The sequence below is a fragment of the Scyliorhinus torazame genome, chromosome 24, assembly GCF_047496885.1.
Source record: "Scyliorhinus torazame isolate Kashiwa2021f chromosome 24, sScyTor2.1, whole genome shotgun sequence".
Lineage (NCBI taxonomy): Eukaryota > Metazoa > Chordata > Chondrichthyes > Carcharhiniformes > Scyliorhinidae > Scyliorhinus > Scyliorhinus torazame.
In genome coordinates this window covers 21,864,295-21,889,381 of record NC_092730.1, presented here as the reverse complement: position 1 = coordinate 21,889,381, position 25,087 = coordinate 21,864,295, and the positions used below count along the sequence as shown (strand labels likewise).

The window sequence follows — 25,087 nt, the reverse complement described above, 5'->3', positions numbered from 1 at the left end:
ACGATTCGAGTCCGCTCTGTCCCGGAGAGACGGGAGCAGAGTTAACGATTCGAGGCCGCTCTGTCCCGGAGAGACGGGAGCAGAGTTAACGATTCGAGGCCGCTCTGTCCCGGAGAGACGGGAGCAGAGTTAACGATTCGAGTCCGCTCTGTCCCGGAGAGACGGGAGCAGAGTTAACGATTCGAGGCCGCTCTGTCCCGGAGAGACGGGAGCAGAGTTAACGATTCGAGTCCGCTCTGTCCCGGAGAGACGGGAGCAGAGTTAACGATTCGAGGCCGCTCTGTCCCGGAGAGACGGGAGCAGAGTTAACGATTCGAGGCCGCTCTGTCCCGGAGAGACGGGAGCAGAGTTAACGATTCGAGGCCGCTCTGTCCCGGGGAGACGGGAGCAGAGTTAACGATTCGAGTCCGCTCTGTCCCGGAGAGACGGGAGCAGAGTTAACGATTCGAGTCCGCTCTGTCCCGGAGAGACGGGAGCAGAGTTAACGATTCGAGTCCGCTCTGTCCCGGAGAGACGGGAGCAGAGTTAACGATTCGAGTCCGCTCTGTCCCGGAGAGACGGGAGCAGAGTTAACGATTCGAGTCCGCTCTGTCCCGGAGAGACGGGAGCAGAGTTAACGATTCGATGCCGCTCTGTCCCGGAGAGACGGGAGCAGAGTTAACGATTCGAGTCCGCTCTGTCCCGGAGAGACGGGAGCAGAGTTAACGATTCAAGTCCGCTCTGTCCCGGAGAGACGGGAGCAGAGTTAACGATTCGAGTCCGCTCTGTCCCGGAGAGACGGGAGCAGAGTTAACGATTCGAGTCCGCTCTGTCCCGGGGAGACGGGAGCAGAGTTAACGATTCGAGGCCGCTCTGTCCCGGAGAGACGGGAGCAGAGTTAACGATTCGAGGCCGCTCTGTCCCGGAGAGACGGGAGCAGAGTTAACGATTCGAGGGCGCTCTGTCCCGGAGAGACGGGAGCAGAGTTAACGATTCGAGTCCACTCTGTCCCGGAGAGACGGGAGCAGAGTTAACGATTCGAGTCCGCTCTGTCCCGGAGAGACGGGAGCAGAGTTAACGATTCGAGGCCGCTCTGTCCCGGAGAGACGGGAGCAGAGTTAACGATTCGAGGTCGCTCTGTCCCGGAGAGACGGGAGCAGAGTTAACGATTCGAGTCCGCTCTGTCCCGGAGAGACGGGAGCAGAGTTAACGATTCGAGGCCGCTCTGTCCCGGAGAGACGGGAGCAGAGTTAACGATTCGAGTCCGCTCTGTCCCGGAGTGACGGGAGCAGAGTTAACGATTCGAGGTCGCTCTGTCCCGGAGAGACGGGAGCAGAGTTAACGATTCGAGTCCGCTCTGTCCCGGAGAGACGGGAGCAGAGTTAACGATTCGAGTCCGCTCTGTCCCGGAGAGACGGGAGCAGAGTTAACGATTCGAGGCCGCTCTGTCCCGGAGAGACGGGAGCAGAGTTAACGATTCGAGTCCGCTCTGTCCCGGAGAGACGGGAGCAGAGTTAACGATTCGAGTCCGCTCTGTCCCGGAGAGACGGGAGCAGAGTTAACGATTCGAGGCCGCTCTGTCCCGGGGAGACGGGAGCAGAGTTAACGATTCGAGTCCGCTCTGTCCCGGAGAGACGGGAGCAGAGTTAACGATTCGAGTCCACTTTGTCCCGGGGAGACGGGAGCAGAGTTAACGATTCGAGTCCGCTCTGTCCCGGATAGACGGGAGCAGAGTTAACGATTCGAGGCCGCTCTGTCCCGGAGAGACGGGAGCAGAGTTAACGATTCGAGTCCGCTCTGTCCCGGAGAGACGGGAGCAGAGTTAACGATTCGAGGTCGCTCTGTCCCGGAGAGACGGGAGCAGAGTTAACGATTCGAGTCCGCTCTGTCCCGGAGAGACGGGAGCAGAGTTAACGATTCGAGTCCGCTCTGTCCCGGAGAGACGGGAGCAGAGTTAACGATTCGAGTCCGCTCTGTCCCGGGGAGACGGGAGCAGAGTTAACGATTCGAGTCCGCTCTGTCCCGGAGAGACGGGAGCAGAGTTAACGATTCGAGGCCGCTCTGTCCCGGAGAGACGGGAGCAGAGTTAACGATTCGAGTCCGCTCTGTCCCGGAGAGACGGGAGCAGAGTTAACGATTCGAGGGCGCTCTGTCCCGGGGAGACGGGAGCAGAGTTAACGATTCGAGTCCGCTCTGTCCCGGGGAGACGGGAGCAGAGTTAACGATTCGAGTCCGCTCTGTCCCGGAGAGACGGGAGCAGAGTTAACGATTCGAGGCCGCTCTGTCCCGGAGAGACAGGAGCAGAGTTAACGATTCGAGTGCGCTCTGTCCCGGAGAGACGGGAGCAGAGTTAATGATTCGAGGCCGCTCTGTCCCGGAGAGACGGGAGCAGAGTTAACGATTCGATGTCGCTCTGTCCCGGAGAGACGGGAGCAGAGTTAACGATTCGAGTCCGCTCTGTCCCGGAGAGACGGGAGCAGAGTTAATGATTCGAGTCCGCTCTGTCCCGGAGAGACGGGAGCAGAGTTAACGATTCGAGTCCGCTCTGTCCCGGAGAGACGGGAGCAGAGTTAACGATTCGAGTCCGCTCTGTCCCGGAGAGACGGGAGCAGAGTTAACGATTCGAGTCTGCTCTGTCCCGGAGAGACAGGAGCAGAGTTAACGATTCGAGGTCGCTCTGTCCCGGAGAGACGGGAGCAGAGTTAACGATTCGAGTCCGCTCTGTCCCGGAGAGACGGGAGCAGAGTTAACGATTCGAGTCCGCTCTGTCCCGGAGAGACGGGAGCACAGTTAACGATTCGAGTCCGCTCTGTCCCGGAGAGACGGGAGCAGAGTTAACGATTCGAGTCCGCTCTGTCCCGGAGAGACAGGAGCAGAGTTAACGATTCGAGGTCGCTCTGTCCCGGAGAGACGGGAGCAGAGTTAATGATTCGAGGGCGCTCTGTCCTGGAGAGACGGGAGCAGAGTTAACATTTCGAGGCCGCTCTGTCCCGGAGAGACGGGAGCCGAGTTAACGATTCGAGGTCGCTCTGTCCCGGAGAGACGGGAGCAGAGTTAACGATTCGAGTCCGCTCTGTCCCGGAGAGACGGGAGCAGAGTTAACGATTCGAGGCCGCTCTGTCCCGGAGAGACGGGAGCAGAGTTAACGATTCGAGTCCGCTCTGTCCCGGAGAGACGGGAGCAGAGTTAACGATTCGAGTCCGCTCTGTCCCGGGGAGACGGGAGCAGAGTTAACGATTCGAGTCCGCTCTGTCCCTGAGAGACGGGAGCAGAGTTAACGATTCGAGTCCGCTCTGTCCCGGAGAGACGGGAGCAGAGTTAACGATTCGAGTCCGCTCTGTCCCGGAGAGACGGGAGCAGAGTTAACGATTCGAGGTCGCTCTGTCCCGGAGAGACGGGAGCAGAGTTAACGATTCGAGTCCGCTCTGTCCCGGAGAGACGGGAGCAGAGTTAACGATTCGAGTCCGCTCTGTCCCGGAGAGACGGGAGCAGAGTTAACGATTCGAGGCCGCTCTGTCCCGGAGAGACGGGAGCAGAGTTAACGATTCGAGGCCACTCTGTCCCGGAGAGACGGGAGCAGAGTTAACGATTCGAGGCCGCTCTGTCCCTGGGAGACGGGAGCAGAGGTAACGATTCGAGGCCGCTCTGTCCCGGAGAGACGGGAGCAGAGTTAACGATTCGAGGTCGCTCTGTCCCGGAGAGACGGGAGCAGAGTTAACGATTCGAGGCCGCTCTGTCCCGGAGAGACGGGAGCAGAGTTAACGATTCGAGGTCGCTCTGTCCCGGAGAGACGGGAGCAGAGTTAACGATTCGAGTCCGCTCTGTCCCGGAGAGACGGGAGTAGAGTTAACGATTCGAGGCCGCTCTGTCCCGGAGAGACGGGAGCAGAGTTAACGATTCGAGTCCGCTCTGTCCCGGAGAGACGGGAGCAGAGTTAACGATTCGAGGTCGCTCTGTCCCGGAGAGACGGGAGCAGAGTTAACGATTCGAGTCCGCTCTGTCCCGGAGAGACGGGAGCAGAGTTAACGATTCGAGTCCGCTCTGTCCCGGAGAGACGGGAGCAGAGTTAACGATTCGAGGCCGCTCTGTCCCGGAGAGACGGGAGCAGAGTTAACGATTCGAGGCCGCTCTGTCCCGGAGAGACGGGAGCAGAGTTAACGATTCGAGTCCGCTCTGTCCCGGAGAGACGGGAGCAGAGTTAACGATTCGAGGCCGCTCTGTCCCGGAGAGACGGGAGCAGAGTTAACGATTCGAGTCCGCTCTGTCCCGGAGAGACGGGAGCAGAGTTAACGATTCGAGGCCGCTCTGTCCCGGAGAGACGGGAGCAGAGTTAACGATTCGAGTCCGCTCTGTCCCGGAGAGACGGGAGCAGAGTTAACGATTCGAGTCCGCTCTGTCCCGGAGAGACGGGAGCAGAGTTAACGATTCGAGGCCGCTCTGTCCCGGGGAGATGGGAGCAGAGTTAACGATTCGAGTCCGCTCTGTCCCGGAGAGACGGGAGCAGAGTTAACGATTCGAGTCCACTCTGTCCCGGGGAGACGGGAGCAGAGTTAACGATTCGAGTCCGCTCTGTCCCGGATAGACGGGAGCAGAGTTAACGATTCGAGGCCGCTCTGTCCCGGAGAGACGGGAGCAGAGTTAACGATTCGAGTCCGCTCTGTCCCGGAGAGACGGGAGCAGAGTTAACGATTCGAGGTCGCTCTGTCCCGGAGAGACGGGAGCAGAGTTAACGATTCGAGTCCGCTCTGTCCCGGAGAGACGGGAGCAGAGTTAACGATTCGAGTCCGCTCTGTCCCGGAGAGACGGGAGCAGAGTTAACGATTCGAGTCCGCTCTGTCCCGGGGAGACGGGAGCAGAGTTAACGATTCGAGTCCGCTCTGTCCCGGAGAGACGGGAGCAGAGTTAACGATTCGAGGCCGCTCTGTCCCGGAGAGACGGGAGCAGAGTTAACGATTCGAGTCCGCTCTGTCCCGGAGAGACGGGAGCAGAGTTAACGATTCGAGGGCGCTCTGTCCCGGGGAGACGGGAGCAGAGTTAACGATTCGAGTCCGCTCTGTCCCGGGGAGACGGGAGCAGATTTAACGATTCGAGTCCGCTCTGTCCCGGAGAGACGGGAGCAGAGTTAACGATACGAGGCCGCTCTGTCCCGGAGAGACAGGAGCAGAGTTAACGATTCGAGTGCGCTCTGTCCCGGAGAGACGGGAGCAGAGTTAATGATTCGAGGCCGCTCTGTCCCGGAGAGACGGGAGCAGAGTTAACGATTCGAGGTCGCTCTGTCCCGGAGAGACGGGAGCAGAGTTAACGATTCGAGTCCGCTCTGTCCCGGAGAGACGGGAGCAGAGTTAATGATTCGAGTCCGCTCTGTCCCGGAGAGACGGGAGCAGAGTTAACGATTCGAGTCCGCTCTGTCCCGGAGAGACGGGAGCAGAGTTAACGATTCGAGTCCGCTCTGTCCCGGAGAGACGGGAGCAGAGTTAACGATTCGAGTCCGCTCTGTCCCGGAGAGACAGGAGCAGAGTTAACGATTCGAGGTCGCTCTGTCCCGGAGAGACGGGAGCAGAGTTAACGATTCGAGTCCGCTCTGTCCCGGAGAGACGGGAGCAGAGTTAACGATTCGAGTCCGCTCTGTCCCGGAGAGACGGGAGCACAGTTAACGATTCGAGTCCGCTCTGTCCCGGAGAGACGGGAGCAGAGTTAACGATTCGAGTCCGCTCTGTCCCGGAGAGACAGGAGCAGAGTTAACGATTCGAGGTCGCTCTGTCCCGGAGAGACGGGAGCAGAGTTAATGATTCGAGGGCGCTCTGTCCCGGAGAGACGGGAGCAGAGTTAACATTTCGAGGCCGCTCTGTCCCGGAGAGACGGGAGCCGAGTTAACGATTCGAGGTCGCTCTGTCCCGGAGAGACGGGAGCAGAGTTAACGATTCGAGTCCGCTCTGTCCCGGAGAGACGGGAGCAGAGTTAACGATTCGAGGCCGCTCTGTCCCGGAGAGACGGGAGCAGAGTTAACGATTCGAGTCCGCTCTGTCCCGGAGAGACGGGAGCAGAGTTAACGATTCGAGTCCGCTCTGTCCCGGGGAGACGGGAGCAGAGTTAACGATTCGAGTCCGCTCTGTCCCTGAGAGACGGGAGCAGAGTTAACGATTCGAGTCCGCTCTGTCCCGGAGAGACGGGAGCAGAGTTAACGATTCGAGTCCGCTCTGTCCCGGAGAGACGGGAGCAGAGTTAACGATTCGAGTCCGCTCTGTCCCGGAGAGACGGGAGCAGAGTTAACGATTCGAGTCCGCTCTGTCCCGGAGAGACGGGAGCAGAGTTAACGATTCGAGGTCGCTCTGTCCCGGAGAGACGGGAGCAGAGTTAACGATTCGAGTCCGCTCTGTCCCGGAGAGACGGGAGCAGAGTTAACGATTCGAGTCCGCTCTGTCCCGGAGAGACGGGAGCAGAGTTAACGATTCGAGGCCGCTCTGTCCCGGAGAGACGGGAGCAGAGTTAACGATTCGAGGCCGCTCTGTCCCGGAGAGACGGGAGCAGAGTTAACGATTCGAGGCCGCTCTGTCCCTGGGAGACGGGAGCAGAGTTAACGATTCGAGGCCGCTCTGTCCCGGAGAGACGGGAGCAGAGTTAACGATTCGAGGCCGCTCTGTCCCGGGGAGACGGGAGCAGAGTTAACGATTCGAGGCCGCTCTGTCCCGGAGAGACGGGAGCAGAGTTAACGATTCGAGGTCGCTCTGTCCCGGAGAGACGGGAGCAGAGTTAACGATTCGAGTCCGCTCTGTCCCGGGGAGACGGGAGCAGAGTTAACGATTCGAGTCCGCTCTGTCCCTGAGAGACGGGAGCAGAGTTAACGATTCGAGTCCGCTCTGTCCCGGAGAGACGGGAGCAGAGTTAACGATTCGAGTCCGCTCTGTCCCGGAGAGACGGGAGCAGAGTTAACGATTCGAGTCCGCTCTGTCCCGGAGAGACGGGAGCAGAGTTAACGATTCGAGTCCGCTCTGTCCCGGAGAGACGGGAGCAGAGTTAACGATTCGAGGTCGCTCTGTCCCGGAGAGACGGGAGCAGAGTTAACGATTCGAGTCCGCTCTGTCCCGGAGAGACGGGAGCAGAGTTAACGATTCGAGTCCGCTCTGTCCCGGAGAGACGGGAGCAGAGTTAACGATTCGAGGCCGCTCTGTCCCGGAGAGACGGGAGCAGAGTTAACGATTCGAGGCCGCTCTGTCCCGGAGAGACGGGAGCAGAGTTAACGATTCGAGGCCGCTCTGTCCCTGGGAGACGGGAGCAGAGTTAACGATTCGAGGCCGCTCTGTCCCGGAGAGACGGGAGCAGAGTTAACGATTCGAGGTCGCTCTGTCCCGGAGAGACGGGAGCAGAGTTAACGATTCGAGTCCGCTCTGTCCCGGAGAGACGGGAGCAGAGTTAACGATTCGAGTCCGCTCTGTCCCGGAGAGACGGGAGCAGAGTTAACGATTCGAGGCCGCTCTGTCCCGGAGAGACGGGAGCAGAGTTAACGATTCGAGGTCGCTATGTCCCGGAGAGACGGGAGCAGAGTTAACGATTCGAGTCCGCTCTGTCCCGGGGAGACGGGAGCAGAGTTAACGATTCGAGGTCGCTCTGTCCCGGAGAGACGGGAGCAGAGTTAACGATTCGAGTCCGCTCTGTCCCGGAGAGACAGGAGCAGAGTTAACGATTCGAGTCCGCTCTGTCCCGGAGAGACGGGAGCAGAGTTAACGATTCGAATCCGCTCTGTCCCGGAGAGACGGGAGCAGAGTTAACGATTCGAGGTCGCTCTGTCCCGGAGAGACGGGAGCAGAGTTAACGATTCGAGTCCGCTATGTCCCGGGGAGACGGGAGCAGAGTTAACGATTCGAGGTCGCTCTGTCCCGGAGAGACGGGAGCAGAGTTAACGATTCGAGTCCGCTCTGTCCCGGAGAGACAGGAGCAGAGTTAACGATTCGAGTCCGCTCTGTCCCGGAGAGACGGGAGCAGAGTTAACGATTCGAATCCGCTCCGTCCCGGAGAGACGGGAGCAGAGTTAACGATTCGAGTCCGCTCTGTCCCGGAGAGACGGGAGCACAGTTAACGATTCGAGTCCGCTCTGTCCCGGAGAGACGGGAGCAGAGTTAACGATTCGAGTCCGCTCTGTCCCGGAGAGACGGGAGCAGAGTTAACGATTCGAATCCGCTCTGTCCCGGGGAGACGGGAGCAGAGTTAACGATTCGAGGCCGCTCTGTCCCGGAGAGACGGGAGCAGAGTTAACGATTCGAATCCGCTCTGTCCCGGAGAGACGGGAGCAGAGTTAACGATTCGAGTCCGCTCTGTCCCGGAGAGACGGGAGCAGAGTTAACGATTCGAGGTCGCTCTGTCCCGGAGAGACGGGAGCAGAGTTAACGATTCGAGTCCGCTCTGTCCCGGAGAGACGGGAGCAGAGTTAACGATTCGAGTCCGCTCTGTCCCGGGGAGACGGGAGCAGAGTTAACGATTCGAGGCCGCTCTGTCCCGGAGAGACGGGAGCAGAGTTAACGATTCGAATCCGCTCTGTCCCGGAGAGACGGGAGCAGAGTTAACGATTCGAGTCCGCTCTGTCCCGGGGAGACGGGAGCAGAGTTAACGATTCGAGGTCGCTCTGTCCCTGGGAGACGGGAGCAGAGTTAACGATTCGAGGCCGCTCTGTCCCGGGGAGACGGGAGCAGAGTTAACGATTCGAGTCCGCTCTGTCCCGGAGAGACGGGAGCAGAGTTAACGATTCGAGGTCGCTCTGTCCCGGAGAGACGGGAGCAGAGTTAACGATTCGAGTCGGCTCTGTCCCGGAGAGACGGGAGCAGAGTTAACGATTCGAGTCCGCTCTGTCCCGGAGAGACGGGAGCAGAGTTAACGATTCGAATCCGCTCTGTCCCGGATAGACGGGAGCAGAGTTAACGATTCGAGTCCGCTCTGTCCCGGAGAGACGGGAGCAGAGTTAACGATTCGAGGCCGCTCTGTCCCGGAGAAACGGGAGCAGAGTTAACGATTCGAGGTCGCTCTGTCCCGGAGAGACAGGAGCAGAGTAAACGATTCGAGGCCGCTCTGTCCCGGAGAGACGGGAGCAGAGTTAACGATTCGAGTCCGCTCTGTCCCGGAGAGACGGGAGCAGAGTTAACGATTCGAGTCCGCTCTGTCCCGGAGAGACGGGAGCAGAGTTAACGATTCGAGGTCGCTCTGTCCCGGAGAGACGGGAGCAGAGTTAACGATTCGAGTCCGCTCTGTCCCGGGGAGACGGGAGCAGAGTTAACGATTCGAGTCCGCTCTGTCCCGGGGAGACGGGAGCAGAGTTAACGATTCGAGTCCGCTCTGTCCCGGAGAGACGGGAGCAGAGTTAACGATTCGAGTCCGCTCTGCCCCGGAGAGACGGGAGCAGAGTTAACGATTCGAATCCGCTCTGTCCCGGAGAGACGGGAGCAGAGTTAACGATTCGAGTCCACTCTGTCCCGGAGAGACGGGAGCAGAGTTAACGATTCGAGGCCGCTCTGTCCCGGAGAGACGGGAGCAGAGTTAACGATTCGAGTCCGCTCTGTCCCGGAGAGACGGGAGCAGAGTTAACGATTCGAGTCCGCTCTGTCCCGGAGAGACGGGAGCAGAGTTAACGATTCGAGTCGGCTCTGTCCCGGAGAGACGGGAGCAGAGTTAACGATTCGAGGTCGCTCTGTCCCGGAGAGACGGGAGCAGAGTTAACGATTCGAGGTCGCTCTGTCCCGGAGAGACGGGAGCAGAGTTAACGATTCGAGTCCGCTCTGTCCCGGAGAGACGGGAGCAGAGTTAACGATTCGAGACCGCTCTGTCCCGGGGAGACGGGAGCAGAGTTAACGATTCGAGTCCGCTCTGTCCCGGAGAGACGGGAGCCGAGTTAACGATTCGAGGCCGCTCTGTCCCGGAGAGACGGGAGCAGAGTTAACGATTCGAGGTCGCTCTGTCCCGGAGAGACGGGAGCAGAGTTAACGATTCGAGGCCGCTCTGTCCCGGAGAGACGGGAGCAGAGTTAACGATTCGAGTCCGCTCTGTCCCGGAGAGACGGGAGCAGAGTTAACGATTCGAGGTCGCTCTGTCCCGGAGAGACGGGAGCAGAGTTAACGATTCGAGTCCGCTCTGTCCCGGAGAGACGGGAGCAGAGTTAACGATTCGAGTCCGCTCTGTCCCGGAGAGACGGGAGCAGAGTTAACGATTCGAGTCCGCTCTGTCCCGGGGAGACGGGAGCAGAGTTAACGATTCGAGTCCGCTCTGTCCCGGAGAGACGGGAGCAGAGTTAACGATTCGAGGCCGCTCTGTCCCGGAGAGACGGGAGCAGAGTTAACGATTCGAGTCCGCTCTGTCCCGGAGAGACGGGAGCAGAGTTAACGATTCGAGGGCGCTCTGTCCCGGGGAGACGGGAGCAGAGTTAACGATTCGAGTCCGCTCTGTCCCGGGGAGACGGGAGCAGATTTAACGATTCGAGTCCGCTCTGTCCCGGAGAGACGGGAGCAGAGTTAACGATTCGAGGCCGCTCTGTCCCGGAGAGACAGGAGCAGAGTTAACGATTCGAGTGCGCTCTGTCCCGGAGAGACGGGAGCAGAGTTAACGATTCGAGGCCGCTCTGTCCCGGAGAGACGGGAGCAGAGTTAACGATTCGAGGTCGCTCTGTCCCGGAGAGACGGGAGCAGAGTTAACGATTCGAGTCCGCTCTGTCCCGGAGAGACGGGAGCAGAGTTAATGATTCGAGTCCGCTCTGTCCCGGAGAGACGGGAGCAGAGTTAACGATTCGAGTCCGCTCTGTCCCGGAGAGACGGGAGCAGAGTTAACGATTCGAGTCCGCTCTGTCCCGGAGAGACGGGAGCAGAGTTAACGATTCGAGTCCGCTCTGTCCCGGAGAGACAGGAGCAGAGTTAACGATTCGAGGTCGCTCTGTCCCGGAGAGACGGGAGCAGAGTTAACGATTCGAGTCCGCTCTGTCCCGGAGAGACGGGAGCAGAGTTAACGATTCGAGTCCGCTCTGTCCCGGAGAGACGGGAGCACAGTTAACGATTCGAGTCCGCTCTGTCCCGGAGAGACGGGAGCAGAGTTAACGATTCGAGTCCGCTCTGTCCCGGAGAGACAGGAGCAGAGTTAACGATTCGAGGTCGCTCTGTCCCGGAGAGACGGGAGCAGAGTTAATGATTCGAGGGCGCTCTGTCCCGGAGAGACGGGAGCAGAGTTAACATTTCGAGGCCGCTCTGTCCCGGAGAGACGGGAGCCGAGTTAACGATTCGAGGTCGCTCTGTCCCGGAGAGACGGGAGCAGAGTTAACGATTCGAGTCCGCTCTGTCCCGGAGAGACGGGAGCAGAGTTAACGATTCGAGGCCGCTCTGTCCCGGAGAGACGGGAGCAGAGTTAACGATTCGAGTCCGCTCTGTCCCGGAGAGACGGGAGCAGAGTTAACGATTCGAGTCCGCTCTGTCCCGGGGAGACGGGAGCAGAGTTAACGATTCGAGTCCGCTCTGTCCCTGAGAGACGGGAGCAGAGTTAACGATTCGAGGCCGCTCTGTCCCGGAGAGACGGGAGCAGAGTTAACGATTCGAGTCCGCTCTGTCCCGGAGAGACGGGAGCAGAGTTAACGATTCGAGTCCGCTCTGTCCCGGAGAGACGGGAGCAGAGTTAACGATTCGAGTCCGCTCTGTCCCGGAGAGACGGGAGCAGAGTTAACGATTCGAGGTCGCTCTGTCCCGGAGAGACGGGAGCAGAGTTAACGATTCGAGTCCGCTCTGTCCCGGAGAGACGGGAGCAGAGTTAACGATTCGAGTCCGCTCTGTCCCGGAGAGACGGGAGCAGAGTTAACGATTCGAGGCCGCTCTGTCCCGGAGAGACGGGAGCAGAGTTAACGATTCGAGGCCGCTCTGTCCCGGAGAGACGGGAGCAGAGTTAATGATTCGAGGCCGCTCTGTCCCTGGGAGACGGGAGCAGAGTTAACGATTCGAGGCCGCTCTGTCCCGGAGAGACGGGAGCAGAGTTAACGATTCGAGGTCGCTCTGTCCCGGAGAGACGGGAGCAGAGTTAACGATTCGAGTCCGCTCTGTCCCGGAGAGACGGGAGCAGAGTTAACGATTCGAGTCCGCTCTGTCCCGGAGAGACGGGAGCAGAGTTAATGATTCGAGGCCGCTCTGTCCCGGAGAGACGGGAGCAGAGTTAACGATTCGAGGTCGCTATGTCCCGGAGAGACGGGAGCAGAGTTAACGATTCGAGTCCGCTCTGTCCCGGGGAGACGGGAGCAGAGTTAACGATTCGAGGTCGCTCTGTCCCGGAGAGACGGGAGCAGAGTTAACGATTCGAGTCCGCTCTGTCCCGGAGAGACAGGAGCAGAGTTAACGATTCGAGTCCGCTCTGTCCCGGAGAGACGGGAGCAGAGTTAACGATTCGAATCCGCTCTGTCCCGGAGAGACGGGAGCAGAGTTAACGATTCGAGGTCGCTCTGTCCCGGAGAGACGGGAGCAGAGTTAACGATTCGAGTCCGCTATGTCCCGGGGAGACGGGAGCAGAGTTAACGATTCGAGGTCGCTCTGTCCCGGAGAGACGGGAGCAGAGTTAACGATTCGAGTCCGCTCTGTCCCGGAGAGACAGGAGCAGAGTTAACGATTCGAGTCCGCTCTGTCCCGGAGAGACGGGAGCAGAGTTAACGATTCGAATCCGCTCCGTCCCGGAGAGACGGGAGCAGAGTTAACGATTCGAGTCCGCTCTGTCCCGGAGAGACGGGAGCACAGTTAACGATTCGAGTCCGCTCTGTCCCGGAGAGACGGGAGCAGAGTTAACGATTCGAGTCCGCTCTGTCCCGGAGAGACGGGAGCAGAGTTAACGATTCGAATCCGCTCTGTCCCGGGGAGACGGGAGCAGAGTTAACGATTCGAGGCCGCTCTGTCCCGGAGAGACGGGAGCAGAGTTAACGATTCGAATCCGCTCTGTCCCGGAGAGACGGGAGCAGAGTTAACGATTCGAGTCCGCTCTGTCCCGGAGAGACGGGAGCAGAGTTAACGATTCGAGGTCGCTCTGTCCCGGAGAGACGGGAGCAGAGTTAACGATTCGAGTCCGCTCTGTCCCGGAGAGACGGGAGCAGAGTTAACGATTCGAGTCGGCTCTGTCCCGGAGAGACGGGAGCAGAGTTAACGATTCGAGGTCGCTCTGTCCCGGAGAGACGGGAGCAGAGTTAACGATTCGAGGTCGCTCTGTCCCGGAGAGACGGGAGCAGAGTTAACGATTCGAGTCCGCTCTGTCCCGGAGAGACGGGAGCAGAGTTAACGATTCGAGACCGCTCTGTCCCGGGGAGACGGGAGCAGAGTTAACGATTCGAGTCCGCTCTGTCCCGGAGAGACGGGAGCCGAGTTAACGATTCGAGGCCGCTCTGTCCCGGAGAGACGGGAGCAGAGTTAACGATTCGAGGTCGCTCTGTCCCGGAGAGACGGGAGCAGAGTTAACGATTCGAGGTCGCTCTGTCCCGGAGAGACGGGAGCAGAGTTAACGATTCGAGTCCGCTCGGTCCCGGAGAGACGGGAGCAGAGTTAACGATTCGAGTCCGCTCTGTCCCGGAGAGACGGGAGCAGAGTTAACGATTCGAGGCCGCTCTGTCCCGGAGAGACGGGAGCAGAGTTAACGATTCGAGGCCGCTCTGTCCCGGAGAGACGGGAGCAGAGTTAACGATTCGAGTCCGCTCTGTCCCGGAGAGACGGGAGCAGAGTTAACGATTCGAGTCCGCTCTGTCCCGGAGAGACGGGAGCAGAGTTAACGATTCGAGGCCGCTCTGTCCCGGAGAGACGGGAGCACAGTTAACGATTCGAGGTCGCTCTGTCCCGGAGAGACGGGAGCACAGTTAACGATTCGAGTCCGCTCTGTCCCGGGGAGACGGGAGCAGAGTTAACGATTCGAATCCGCTCTGTCCCGGAGAGACGGGAGCAGAGTTAACTATTCGAGTCCGCTCTGTCCCGGAGAGACGGGAGCAGAGTTAACGATTCGAGTCCGCTCTGTCCCGGGGAGACGGGAGCAGAGTTAACGATTCGAATCCGCTCTGTCCCGGAGAGACGGGAGCAGAGTTAACGATTCGAGGCCGCTCTGTCCCGGGGAGACGGGAGCAGAGTAAACGATTCGAATCCGCTCTGTCCCGGGGAGACGGGAGCAGAGTTAACGATTCGAGGCCGCTCTGTCCCGGAGAGACGGGAGCAGACATCGACGAGGCCACCCCCTCGTGTCCTCAAAGGACGGCAGCGTGGGACCCTCCCACCCCCCCCGGATTCTACTTTATCACAGGGAGCTGGGCAACCCCATCCAATAACCCCATCCAATCGCCAGTCGCCAGCTTACCTCCAAAGTTGGCCACTCTCTCCAGACGGGTCGTGGGTACTTTGAGTTCCCGTGCCTTCTCACTGAGCTGCAACACAATCTCATCAGGTTTAGACACGGAATCCGGCTCCTTATCCATCCCCCCAACCCCCATAACACCCCAGACCCTCTGCTAAAATCCTCATCGCCCATTACCGCATTTAACCCCGTGCTGTACCTGTCCTGGGAGTGTTTGATGGGGGACAGTGTAGAGGGAGCTTTACTCTGTATCTAACCCCGTGCTGTACCTGTCCTGGGAGTGTTTGATGGGGACAGTGTCGAGAGAGCTTTACTCTGTATCTAACCCCGTGCTGTACCTGTCCTGGGAGTGTTTGATGGGGACAGTGTAGAGGGAGCTTTACTCTGTATCTAACCCCGTGCTGTACCTGTCCTGGGAGTGTTTGATGGGGACAATGTTGAGGGAGCTTTACTCTGTATCTAACCCCGTGCTGTACCTGCCCTGGGAGTGTTTGATGGGGTACAGTGTAGAGGGATCTTTACTCTGTATCTAACCCCGTGCTGTACCTGTCCTGGGAGTGTTTGATGGGGACAGTGTAGAGGGAGATTTACTCTGTATCTAACCACGTGCTGTACCTGTCCTGGGAGTGTTTGATGGGGACAGTGCAGAGGGAGCTTTACTCTGTATCTAACCCCGTGCTGTATCTGTCCTGGGAGTGTTTGATGGGGACAGTGTAGAGGGAGCTTTACTCTGTATCTAACCTCGTGCTGTACCTGTCCTGGGAGTGTTTGATGTGGACAGTCTAGAGGGAGCGTAACTCTGTATCTAACCCCGTGCTGTACCTGTCCTGGGAGTGTTTGATGGGGACAGTGTAGAGGGAGCTTTACTCTGTATCTAACCCCGTGCTGTACCTACCTGGGAGTGTTTGATGGGGACAGTGTAGAGGGAGCTTGACTCTGTATCTAACCCCGTGCTGTACCTGTCCTGGGAGTGTTTGATGGGGACAATGTCGAGGGAGCTTTAATCTGTATCTAACCCCGTGCTGAACCTGTCCTGGGAGTGTATGATGGGGACAGTGTAGAGGGAGCTTTACTCTGTATCTAACCCCGTGCTGTTCCTGTCCTGGGAGTGTTTGATGGGGACAGTGTAGAGGGAGCTTTACTCTGTATCTAACTCCGTGCTGTACCTGTCCTGGGAGTGTTTGATGGGGACAGTGTAGAGGGAGCTTTACTCTGTATCTAACCCCGTGCTGCACCTGTCCTGGGAGTGTTTGATGGGGAAAATGTCGAGGGAGCTTTACTCTGTATCTAACCCCGTGCTGTACCTGTCCTGGGAGTGTTTGATGGGGACAGTGTAGAGGGAGCTTTACTCTGTATCTAACCCCGTGCTGGACCTGTCCTGGGATTGTTTGATGGGGACACTGTAGAGGGAGCTTTACTTTGTATCTAACCCCGTGCTGTATCTGTCCTGGGAGTGTTTGATGGGGACAATGTCGAGGGAGCTTTACTCTGTATCTAACCCCGTGCTGTACCTGTCCTGGGAGTGTTTGATGGGGGACAGTGTAGAGGGATCTTTACTCTGTATCTAACCCCGTGCTGTACCTGTCCTGTGAGTGTCTGATGGGGACAGTGTAGAGGGTGCTTTACTCTGTATCTAACCCCGTGCTGTTCCTGTCTGGGAGTGTTTGATGGGGACAGTGTAGAGGGAGCTTTAGTCTATATCTAACTCCGTGCTGTACCTGTCCTGCGAGTGTTTGATTGGGACAGTGTAGAGGGAGCTTTACTCTGTATCTAACCCTGTGCTGTACCTGTCCTGGGAGTGTTTGATGGGGACAGTGTAGAGGGAGCTTTACTCTGTATCTAACCCCGTGTTGTACCTATCAGGGAGTGTTTGATGGGGACAGTGTAGAGGGAGCTTTACTCTGTATCTAACCCCGTGCTGTGCCTGTCCTGGGAGTGTTTGATGGGGACAGTGTAGAGGAAGCTTTACTCTGTATCTAACCCCGTGCAGTATCTGTCCTGGGAGTGTTTGATGGGGACAGTGTAGGGGAGCTTTACTCTGTATCTAACCTTGTGCTGTACCTGTCCTGGGAGTGTTTGATGGGGACAGTGTAGTGGGAGCTTTACTCTGTATCTAACCCCGTGCTGTACCTGTCCTGGGAGTGTTTGATGGGGACAGTGTAGAGGGATCTTTACTCTGTATCTAACCCCGTGCTGTACCTGTCCTGTGAGTGTATGATGGGGACAGTGTAGAGGGAGCTTTACTCTGTGTCTAACCCCGTGCTGTACCTGTCCTGGGAGTGTTTGATGGGGACAGTGTAGAGGGAGCTTTACTCTGTATCTAACCCCGTGCTGTACCTGTCCTGGGAGTGTTTGATGGAGACAGTGTAGAGGGAGCTTTACTCTGTATCTAACCCCGTGCTGTACCTGTCCTGGGAGTGTTTGATGGGGGACAGTGTAGAGGGATCTTTACTCTGTATCTAACCCCGTGCTGTACCTGTCCTGGGAGTGTTTGATGGGGGACAGTGTAGAGGGATCTTTACTCTGTATCTAACCCCGTGCTGTACCTGTCCTGGGAGTGTTTGGTGGGGACAGTGTAGAGGGAGCTTTACTCTGTATCTAACCCCGTGCTGTACCTGTCCTGGGAGTGTTTGATGGGGACAGTGTCGAGGGAGCTTTACTCTGTATCTAACCCCGTGCTGTCCCTGTCCTGGGAGTGTTTGATGGGGACAGTGTCGAGGGAGCTTTACTCTGTATCTAACCCCGTGCTGTACCTGTCCTGGGAGTGTTTGATGGGGGACAGTGTAGAGGGATCTTTACTCTGTATCTAACCCCATGCTGTGCCTGTCCTGTGAGTGTCTGATGGGGACAGTGTAAAGGGAGCTTTACTCTGTATCTAACCCCGTGCTGCACCTATCCTGGGAGTGTTTGATGGGGACAGTGTTGAGGGAGCTTTACTCTGTATCTAACCCCGTGCTGTACCTGTCCTGGGAGTGTTTGATGGGGACAGTGTAGAGGGAGCTTTACTCTGTATTTAACCCCGTGCTGTCACTGTCCTGGGAGTGTTTGATGGGGACAATGTTGAGGGAGCTTTACTCTGTATCTAACCCCGTGCTGTACCTGCCCTGGGAGTGTTTGATGGGGGACAGTGTAGAGGGATCTTTACTCTGTATCTAACCCCGTGCTGTACCTGTCCTGTGAGTGTCTGATGGGGACAGTGTAGAGGGAGCATTACTCTGTATCTAACCCTGTGCTGTACCTGTCTGGGAGTGTTTGATGGGGACAGTGTAGAGGGAGCTTTACTCTGGATCGAACCCCGTGTTGTACCTATCCTGGGAGTGTTTGATGGGGATAGTGTAGAGGGAGCTTTACTCTGTATCTAACCCCGTGCTGTACCTGTCCTGGGAGTGTTTGATGGGGACAGTGCAGAGGGAGCCTTACTCTGTATCTAACCTCGTGCTGTATCTGTCCTGGGAGTGTTTGATGGGGACAGTGTAGAGGGAGCTTTACTCTGGATCTAACCTCGTGCTGTACCTGTCCTGGGAGTGTTTGATGTGGACAGTCGAGAGGGAGCTTAACTCTGTATCTAACCCCGTGCTGTACCTGTCCTGGGAGTGTTTGATGGGGACAGTGTAGAGGGAGCTTTACTCTGTATCTAACCCCGTGCTGTACCTACCTGGGAGTGTTTGATGGGGACAGTGTAGAGGGAGCTTTACTCTGTATCTAACCCCGTGCTGTACCTGTCCTGGGAGTGTTTGATGGGGACAGTGTAGAGGGAGCTTTACTCTGTATCTAACCCCGTGCTGTACCTGTCCTGGGAGTGTTTGATGGGGACAGTGTAGAGGGAGCTTTACTCTGTATCTAACCCCGTGCTGTACCTACCTGGGAGTGTTTGATGGGGACAGTGTAGAGGGAGCTTTACTCTGTATCTAACCCCGTGCTGAACCTGTCCTGGGAGTGTTTGATGGGGACAATGTCGAGGGAGCTTTAATCTGTATCTAACCCTGTGCTGAACCTGTCCTGGGAGTGTGTGATGGGGACAGTGTAGAGGGAGCTTTACTCTTTATCTAACCCCGTGCTGTTCCTGTCCTGGGAGTGTTTGATGGGGACAGTGTAGAGGGAGCTTTACTCTGTATCTAACCCCGTGCTGGACCTGTCCTGGGAGTGTTTGATGGGGACACTGTAGAGGGAGCTTTACTTTGTATCTAACCCCGTGCTGTATCTGTCCTGGGAGTGTTTGATGGGGACAATGTCGAGGGAGCTTGACTCTGTATCGAACCCCGTGCTGTACCTGTCCTGGGAGTGTTTGATGGGGACAGTGTAGAGGGAGCTTTACTCTGTATCTAACCCAGTGCTGCACCTGTCCTGGGAGTGTTTGATGGGGACAGTGTAGCGGGAGCTTTACTCTGTATCTAACCCCGTGTTGTACCTATCCTGGGAGTGTTTGATGGGGATAGTGTAGAGGGAGCTTTACTCTGTATCTAACCCCGTGCTGTACCTGTCCTGGGAGTGTTTGATGGGGACAGTGCAGAGGGAGCTTTACTCTGTATCTAACCTCGTGCTGTACCTGTCCTGGGAGTGTTTGATGGGGAGAGTGTAGAGGGAGCTTTACTCTGGATCTAACCTCGTGCTGTACCTGTCCTGGGAGTGTTTGATGGGGACAGTGTAGAGGGAGCTTTACTCTGTATCTAACCCCGTGCTGTACCTACCTGGGAGTGTTTGATGGGGACAGTGTAGAGGGAGCTTTACTCTATCTAACCCCGTGCTGTACCTGTCCTGGGAGTGTTTGATGGGGACAGTGTAGAGGGAGCTTTACTCTGTATCTAACCCCGTGCTGTACCTGTCCTGGGAGTGTTTGATGGGGACAGTGTAGAGGGAGCTTTACTCTGTATCTAACCCCGTGCTGTACCTACCAGGGAGTGTTTGATGGGGACAGTGTAGAGGGAGCTTTACTCTGTATCTAACCCCGTGCTGTACCTGTCCTGGGAGTGTTTGATGGGGACAATGTCGAGGGAGCTTTAATCTGTATCTAACCCCGTGCTGAACCTGTCCTGGGAGTGTATGATGGGGACAGTGTAGAGGGAGCTTTACTCTTTATCTAACGCCGTGCTGTTCCTGTCCTGGGAGTGTTTGATGGGGACAGTGTAGAGGGAGCTTTACTCTGTATCTAACCCCGTGCTGGACCTGTCCTGGGAGTGTTTGATGGGGACACTGTAGAGGGAGCTTTACTTTGTATCTAACCCCGTGCTGTATCTGTCCTGGGAGTGTTTGATGGGGACAATGTCGAGGGAGCTTTACTCTGTATCGAACCCCGTGCTGTACCTGTCCTGGGAGTGTTTGATGGGGACAGTGTAGAGGGAGCTTTACTCTGTATCTAACCCAGTGCTGCACCTGTCCTGGGAGTGTTTGATGGGGACAGTGTAGCGGGAGCTTTACTCTGTATCTAACCCCGTGTTGTACCTATCCTGGGAGTGTTTGATGGGGATAGTGTAGAGGGAGCTTTACTCTGTATCTAACCCCGTGCTGTACCTGTCCTGGGAGTGTTTGATGGGGACAGTGCAGAGGGAGCTTTACTCTGTATCTAACCTCGTGCTGTATCTGTCCTGGGAGTGTTTGATGGGGAGAGTGTAGAGGGAGCTTTACTCTGGATCTAACCTCGTGCTGTACCTACCTGGGAGTGTTTGATGGGGACAGTGTAGAGGGAGCTTTACTCTGTATCTAACCCAGTGCTGTACCTGTCCTGGGAGTGTTTGATGGTGACAATGTCGATGGAGCTTTACTCTGTATCTAACCCCGTGCTGTACCTGTCCTGGGAGTGTTTGATGGGGACAGTGTAGAGGGAGCTTTACTCTGTATCTAACCCCGTGCTGTACCTACCTGGGAGTGTTTGATGGGGACAATGTCGAGGGAGCTTTACTCTGTATCTAACCCCGTGCAGGAGCTGTCCTGGGAGTGTTTGATGGGGACACTGTAGAGGGAGCTTTACTCTGTATCTAGCCCCGTGCTGTTCCTGTCCTGGGAGTGTTTGATGGGGACAGTGTAGAGGGAGCTTTACTCTGTATCTAGCCCCGTGCTGTATCTGTCCTGGGAGTGTTTGATGGGGACAGTGTAGAGGGAGCTTTACTTTGTATCTAACCCCGTGCTGTATCTGTCCTGGGAGTGTTTGATGGGGACAATGATGAGGGAGCTTTACTCTGTATCTAACCCCGTGCTGTACCTGTCCTGGGAGTGTTTGATGGGGACAGTGTAGAGAGAGCTTTACTCTGTATCTAACCCCGTGCTGCACCTGTCCTGGGAGTGTTTGATGGGGACAGTGTAGAGGGAGCTTTACTCTGTATCTAACCCCGTGTTGTACCTATCCTGGGAGTGTTTGATGGGGATAGTGTAGAGGGAGCTTTACTCTGTATCTAACCCCGTGCTGTACCTGTCCTGGGAGTGTTTGATGGGGACCGTGTAGAGGGAGCTTTACTCTGTATCTAACCCCGTGCTGTACCTGTCCTGGGAGTGTTTGATGGGGACAGTGCAGAGGGAGCTTTATTCTGTATCTAACCTCGTGCTGTATCTGTCCTGGGAGTGTTTGATGGGGAGAGTGTAGAGGGAGCTTTACTCTGGATCTAACCTTGTGCTGTACCTGTCCTGGGAGTGTTTGATGTGGACAGTCTAGAGGGAACTTAACTCTGTATCTAACCCAGTGCTGTACCTGTCCTGGGAGTGTTTGATGGGGACAGTGTAGAGGGAGCTTTACTCTGTATCTAACCCCGTGCTGTACCTGTCCTGGGAGTGTTTGATGGGGACAGTGTAGAGGGAGCTTTACTCTGTATTTAACCCCTTGCTGTACCTGTCCTGGGAGTGTTTGATGGGGACAATGTTGAGGGAGCTTTACTCTGTATCTAACCCCGTGCTGTACCTGTCCTGTGAGTGTCTGATGGGGACAGTGTAGAGGGAGATTTACTCTGTATCTAACCCTGTGCTGTACCTGTCTGGGAGTGTTTGATGGGGACAGTGTAGAGGGAGATTTACTCTGTATCTAACCCCGTGCTGTACCTGTCCTGGGAGTGTTTGATGGGGACAGTGTAGAGGGAGATTTACTCTGTATCTAACTCCGTGCTGTACCTGTCCTGGGAGTGTTTGATGGGGACAGTGTAGAGGGAGCTTTACTCTGTATCTAACCCCGTGCTGTACCTGTCCTGGGAGTGTTTGATGGGGACAGTGTAGAGGGAGCTTTACTCTGTATCTAACCCCGTGTTGTACCTATCCTGGGAGTGTTTGATGGGGATAGTGTCGAGGGAGCTTTACTCTGTATCTAACCCCGTGCTGTACCTGTCCTGGGAGTGTTTGATGGGGACAGTGCAGAGGGAGCTTTCCTCTGTATCTAAACCTGTGCTGTACCTGTCCTGGGAGTGTTTGATGGGGACAGTGTAGAGGGAGCTTTACTCTGTATCTAACCCTGTGCTGTACCTGTCCTGGGAGTGTTTGATGGGGACAGTGTAGAGGGAGCTTTACTCTGTATCTAACCCCGTGTTGTACCTATCAGGGAGTGTTTGATGGGGACAGTGTAGAGGGAGCTTTACTCTGTATCTAACCCCGTGCTGTGCCTGTCCTGGGAGTGTTTGATGGGGACAGTGTAGAGGAAGCTTTACTCTGTATCTAACCCCGTGCAGTATCTGTCCTGGGAGTGTTTGATGGGGACAGTGTAGAGGGAGCTTTACTCTGTATCTAACCTCGTGCTGTACCTGTCCTGGGAGTGTTTGATGGGGACAGTGTAGTGGGAGCTTTACTCTGTATCTAACCCCGTGCTGTACCTGTCCTGGGAGTGTTTGATGGGGACAGTGTAGAGGGAGCTTTACTCTGTATCTAACCCCGTGCTGTACCTGTCCTGTGAGTGTTTGATGGGGACAGTGTAGACGGAGCTTTACTCTGGATCTAACCTCGTGCTGTACCTGTCCTGGGAGTGTTTGATGTGGACAGTCTAGAGGGAGCTTAACTCTGTATCTAACCCCGTGCTGTACCTGTCCTGGGAGTGTTTGATGGGGACAGTGTAGAGCGAGCTTTACTCTGTATCTAACCCCGTGCTGTACCTACCTGTGAGTGTTTGATGGGGACAGTGTAGAGGGAGCTTTACTCTGTATCTAAACCCGTGCTGTACCTGTCCTGGGAGTGTTTGATGGGGACAATGTCGAGGGAGCTTTAATCTGTATCTAACCCCGTGCTGTACCTGTCCTGGGAGTGTTTGATGGGGACAGTGTAGAGGGAGCTTTACTCTGTATCTAACCCCGTTCTGTACCTGTCCTGGGAGTGTTTGATGGGGACAGTGTGGAGGGAGCTTTACTCTGTATCTAACCCCATGCTGTACCTGTCCTGGGAGTGTTTGATGGGGACAGAGTAGAGGGAGCTTTACTCTGTATCTAACCCCGTGCTGTACCTGTCCTGGGAGTGTTTGATGGGGACAGTGAAGAGGGAGCTTTACTCTGTATCTAACACCATGCTGTACCTGTCCTGGGAGTGTTTGATGGGGACAGTGTAGAGGGAGCATTACTCTGTATTTAACCCCGTGCTGTACCTGTCCTGGGAGTGTTTGATGGGGACAGTGTAGAGGGAGATTTACTCTGTATCTAACCCCGTGCTGTACCTGTCCTGGGAGTGTTTGATGGGGACAGTGTAGAGGGTGCTTGACTCTGTATCGAACCCCGTGCTGTACCTGTCCTGGGAGTGTTTGATGGGGACAGTGTAGAGGGAGCTTTACTCTGTATCTAACCCCATGCTGTACCTGTCCTGGGAGTGTTTGATGGGGACAGTGTAGAGGGAGCTTTACCCTGTATCTAACCCCGTGCTGTACCTGTGCTGGGAGTGTTTGATGGGGACAGTGTAGAGCGAGCTTTACTCTGTATCTAACCCCGAGCTGTACCTGTGCTGGGAGTGTTTGATGGGGACAGTGTAGAGGGTGCTTGACTCTGTATCTAACCCCGTGCTGTACCTGTCCTGGGAGTGTTTGATGTGGATAGTGTAGAGGGAGCTTTACTCTGTATCTAACCCCGTGCTGTACCTGTGCTGGGAGTGTTTGATGGGGACAGTGTAGAGCGAGCTTTACTCTGTATCTAACCCCGAGCTTTACCTGTCCTGGGAGTGTTTGATGGGGACAGTGTAGAGCGAGCTTTACTCTGTATCTAACCCCGAGCTGTACCTGTGCTGGGAGTGTTTGATGGGGACAGTGTAGAGCGAGCTTTACTCTGTATCTAACACCGTGCTGTACCTGTCCTGGGAGTGTTTGATGGGGACAGTGTAGCGGGAGCTTTACTCTGTATCTAACCCTGTGCTCTACCTGTCCTGGGAGTGTTTGATGGGGACAGTGTAGAGGGAGCTTTACTCTGTATCTAACCCCGTGCTGTACCTGTCCTGGGAGTGTTTGATGGGGACAGTGTAGAGGGAGCTTTACTCTGTATCTAACCCCGTGCTGTACCTGTCCTGGGAGTGTTTGATGGGGACAGTGTCTACTTACAATTTGGTGTTGCCGCCTGATCAGTTTGGTGTCCCGCGCTCTCTGTAAATCTTCGGCAGTGAGAGTGCGGACAGCGGTGGAGCTTTGGCGAAGGAAGTTATTGTTGCCGATTGAGCCAATGGTGGGCGGGGAATTACGGAGGCCGGAAATCAGTCGAGCATGAGTCCAGCACGCCTCACTGAGGAGTGAGGATCGGCTCGATGCCAGGCAACCCCCTGACCCGCCAGCGAGCGAGGGCATCTCCGCCTGCCCATGGTGCGTGGAGCACAGAGGTGGTGTGGCCTGGGTTTGGTTCCCGAATTCCCTCGGCCAATCCCGGCGCTGATTCTGTCCAAAGACAACATCGTAGATTACTGGCAATACACCGATGCCCACTTCGATACCCGCCCCCCAACCTGCCCTGATACTCCGAAATCACACTAATACCCCTTAGCCCACACCATCATCTGCAAAAACTCAGTAATGGCCCCCAACCCATCCTGAGACCCCCTAACCAGCCTATTACCCCCTAACCAGCCATAATACCCCCTAACCAACCATAATACCCCCCAACCAGCCATATTACCCCCTAACCAACCATAATACCCCCTAACCAAGCATAATACCCCCTAACCAAGCATAATACCCCCTAACCAAGTATAATACCCCCTAACTAGCCATAATACCCCCCAACCAGACATGATACCCTCCTAACCAGCCATAATACCCCCTAACCAAGCATAATACCCCCTAACTAGCCATAATACCCCCCAACCAGACATAATACCCCCTAACTAGCCATGATACCCCCTAACCAGCCATAATACCCCCAACCAGACATGATACCCTCCTAACCAGCCATATTACCCCCTAACCAGCCATATTACCCCCTAACCAAGCATAATACCCCCTAACCAAGCATAATACCCCCTAACCAACCATAAACCCCCTAACCAACCATATTACCCCCTAACCAACCATAATACCACCTAACCAAGCATAATACCCCCAACCAGACATGATACCCCCTAACCAACCATGATACCACCTAACCAGCCATTATACCCCCAACCAGACATGTTACCCCCCTAACCAACCATAATACCCCCTAACCAGCCATGGTCCCCCTAACCAACCATAATACCCCCTAACCAACCATGATACCCCATAACTAGCCATGATACTCCCCTAACTAGCCATAATACCCACCTAGTAGCTCTGATATCCCCGATCCACACTAATACCCCAAAACATTTGCCAGCCCACCCCCCAACCTATCCCAATACCCCCAAATCCCACACCAATACCTGCCAAACTCCACATCAATGTTCTCCA

General features: G+C 56.1%; 1 protein-coding gene across 3 annotated transcripts in view; it reads right to left on the bottom strand.

Moving 5' to 3' along the window:
* LOC140399959 (atypical kinase COQ8A, mitochondrial-like) overlaps positions 1-25,087 on the bottom strand; it is a 142,586-nt gene that overhangs the window by 104,677 nt on the left and 12,822 nt on the right. For 2 of the 3 annotated variants that reach the window (XM_072489453.1, XM_072489452.1), the window contains exons 3-4: positions 23,774-24,100; positions 14,302-14,368 (exon numbers count right to left, since the gene is read on the bottom strand). In XM_072489453.1, the coding sequence (XP_072345554.1) occupies positions 14,302-14,368; positions 23,774-24,100 (394 nt within the window). The remainder of the gene's footprint in view (positions 1-14,301; positions 14,369-23,773; positions 24,101-25,087) is intronic. The other variant, XM_072489454.1, reaches the window with a different exon arrangement.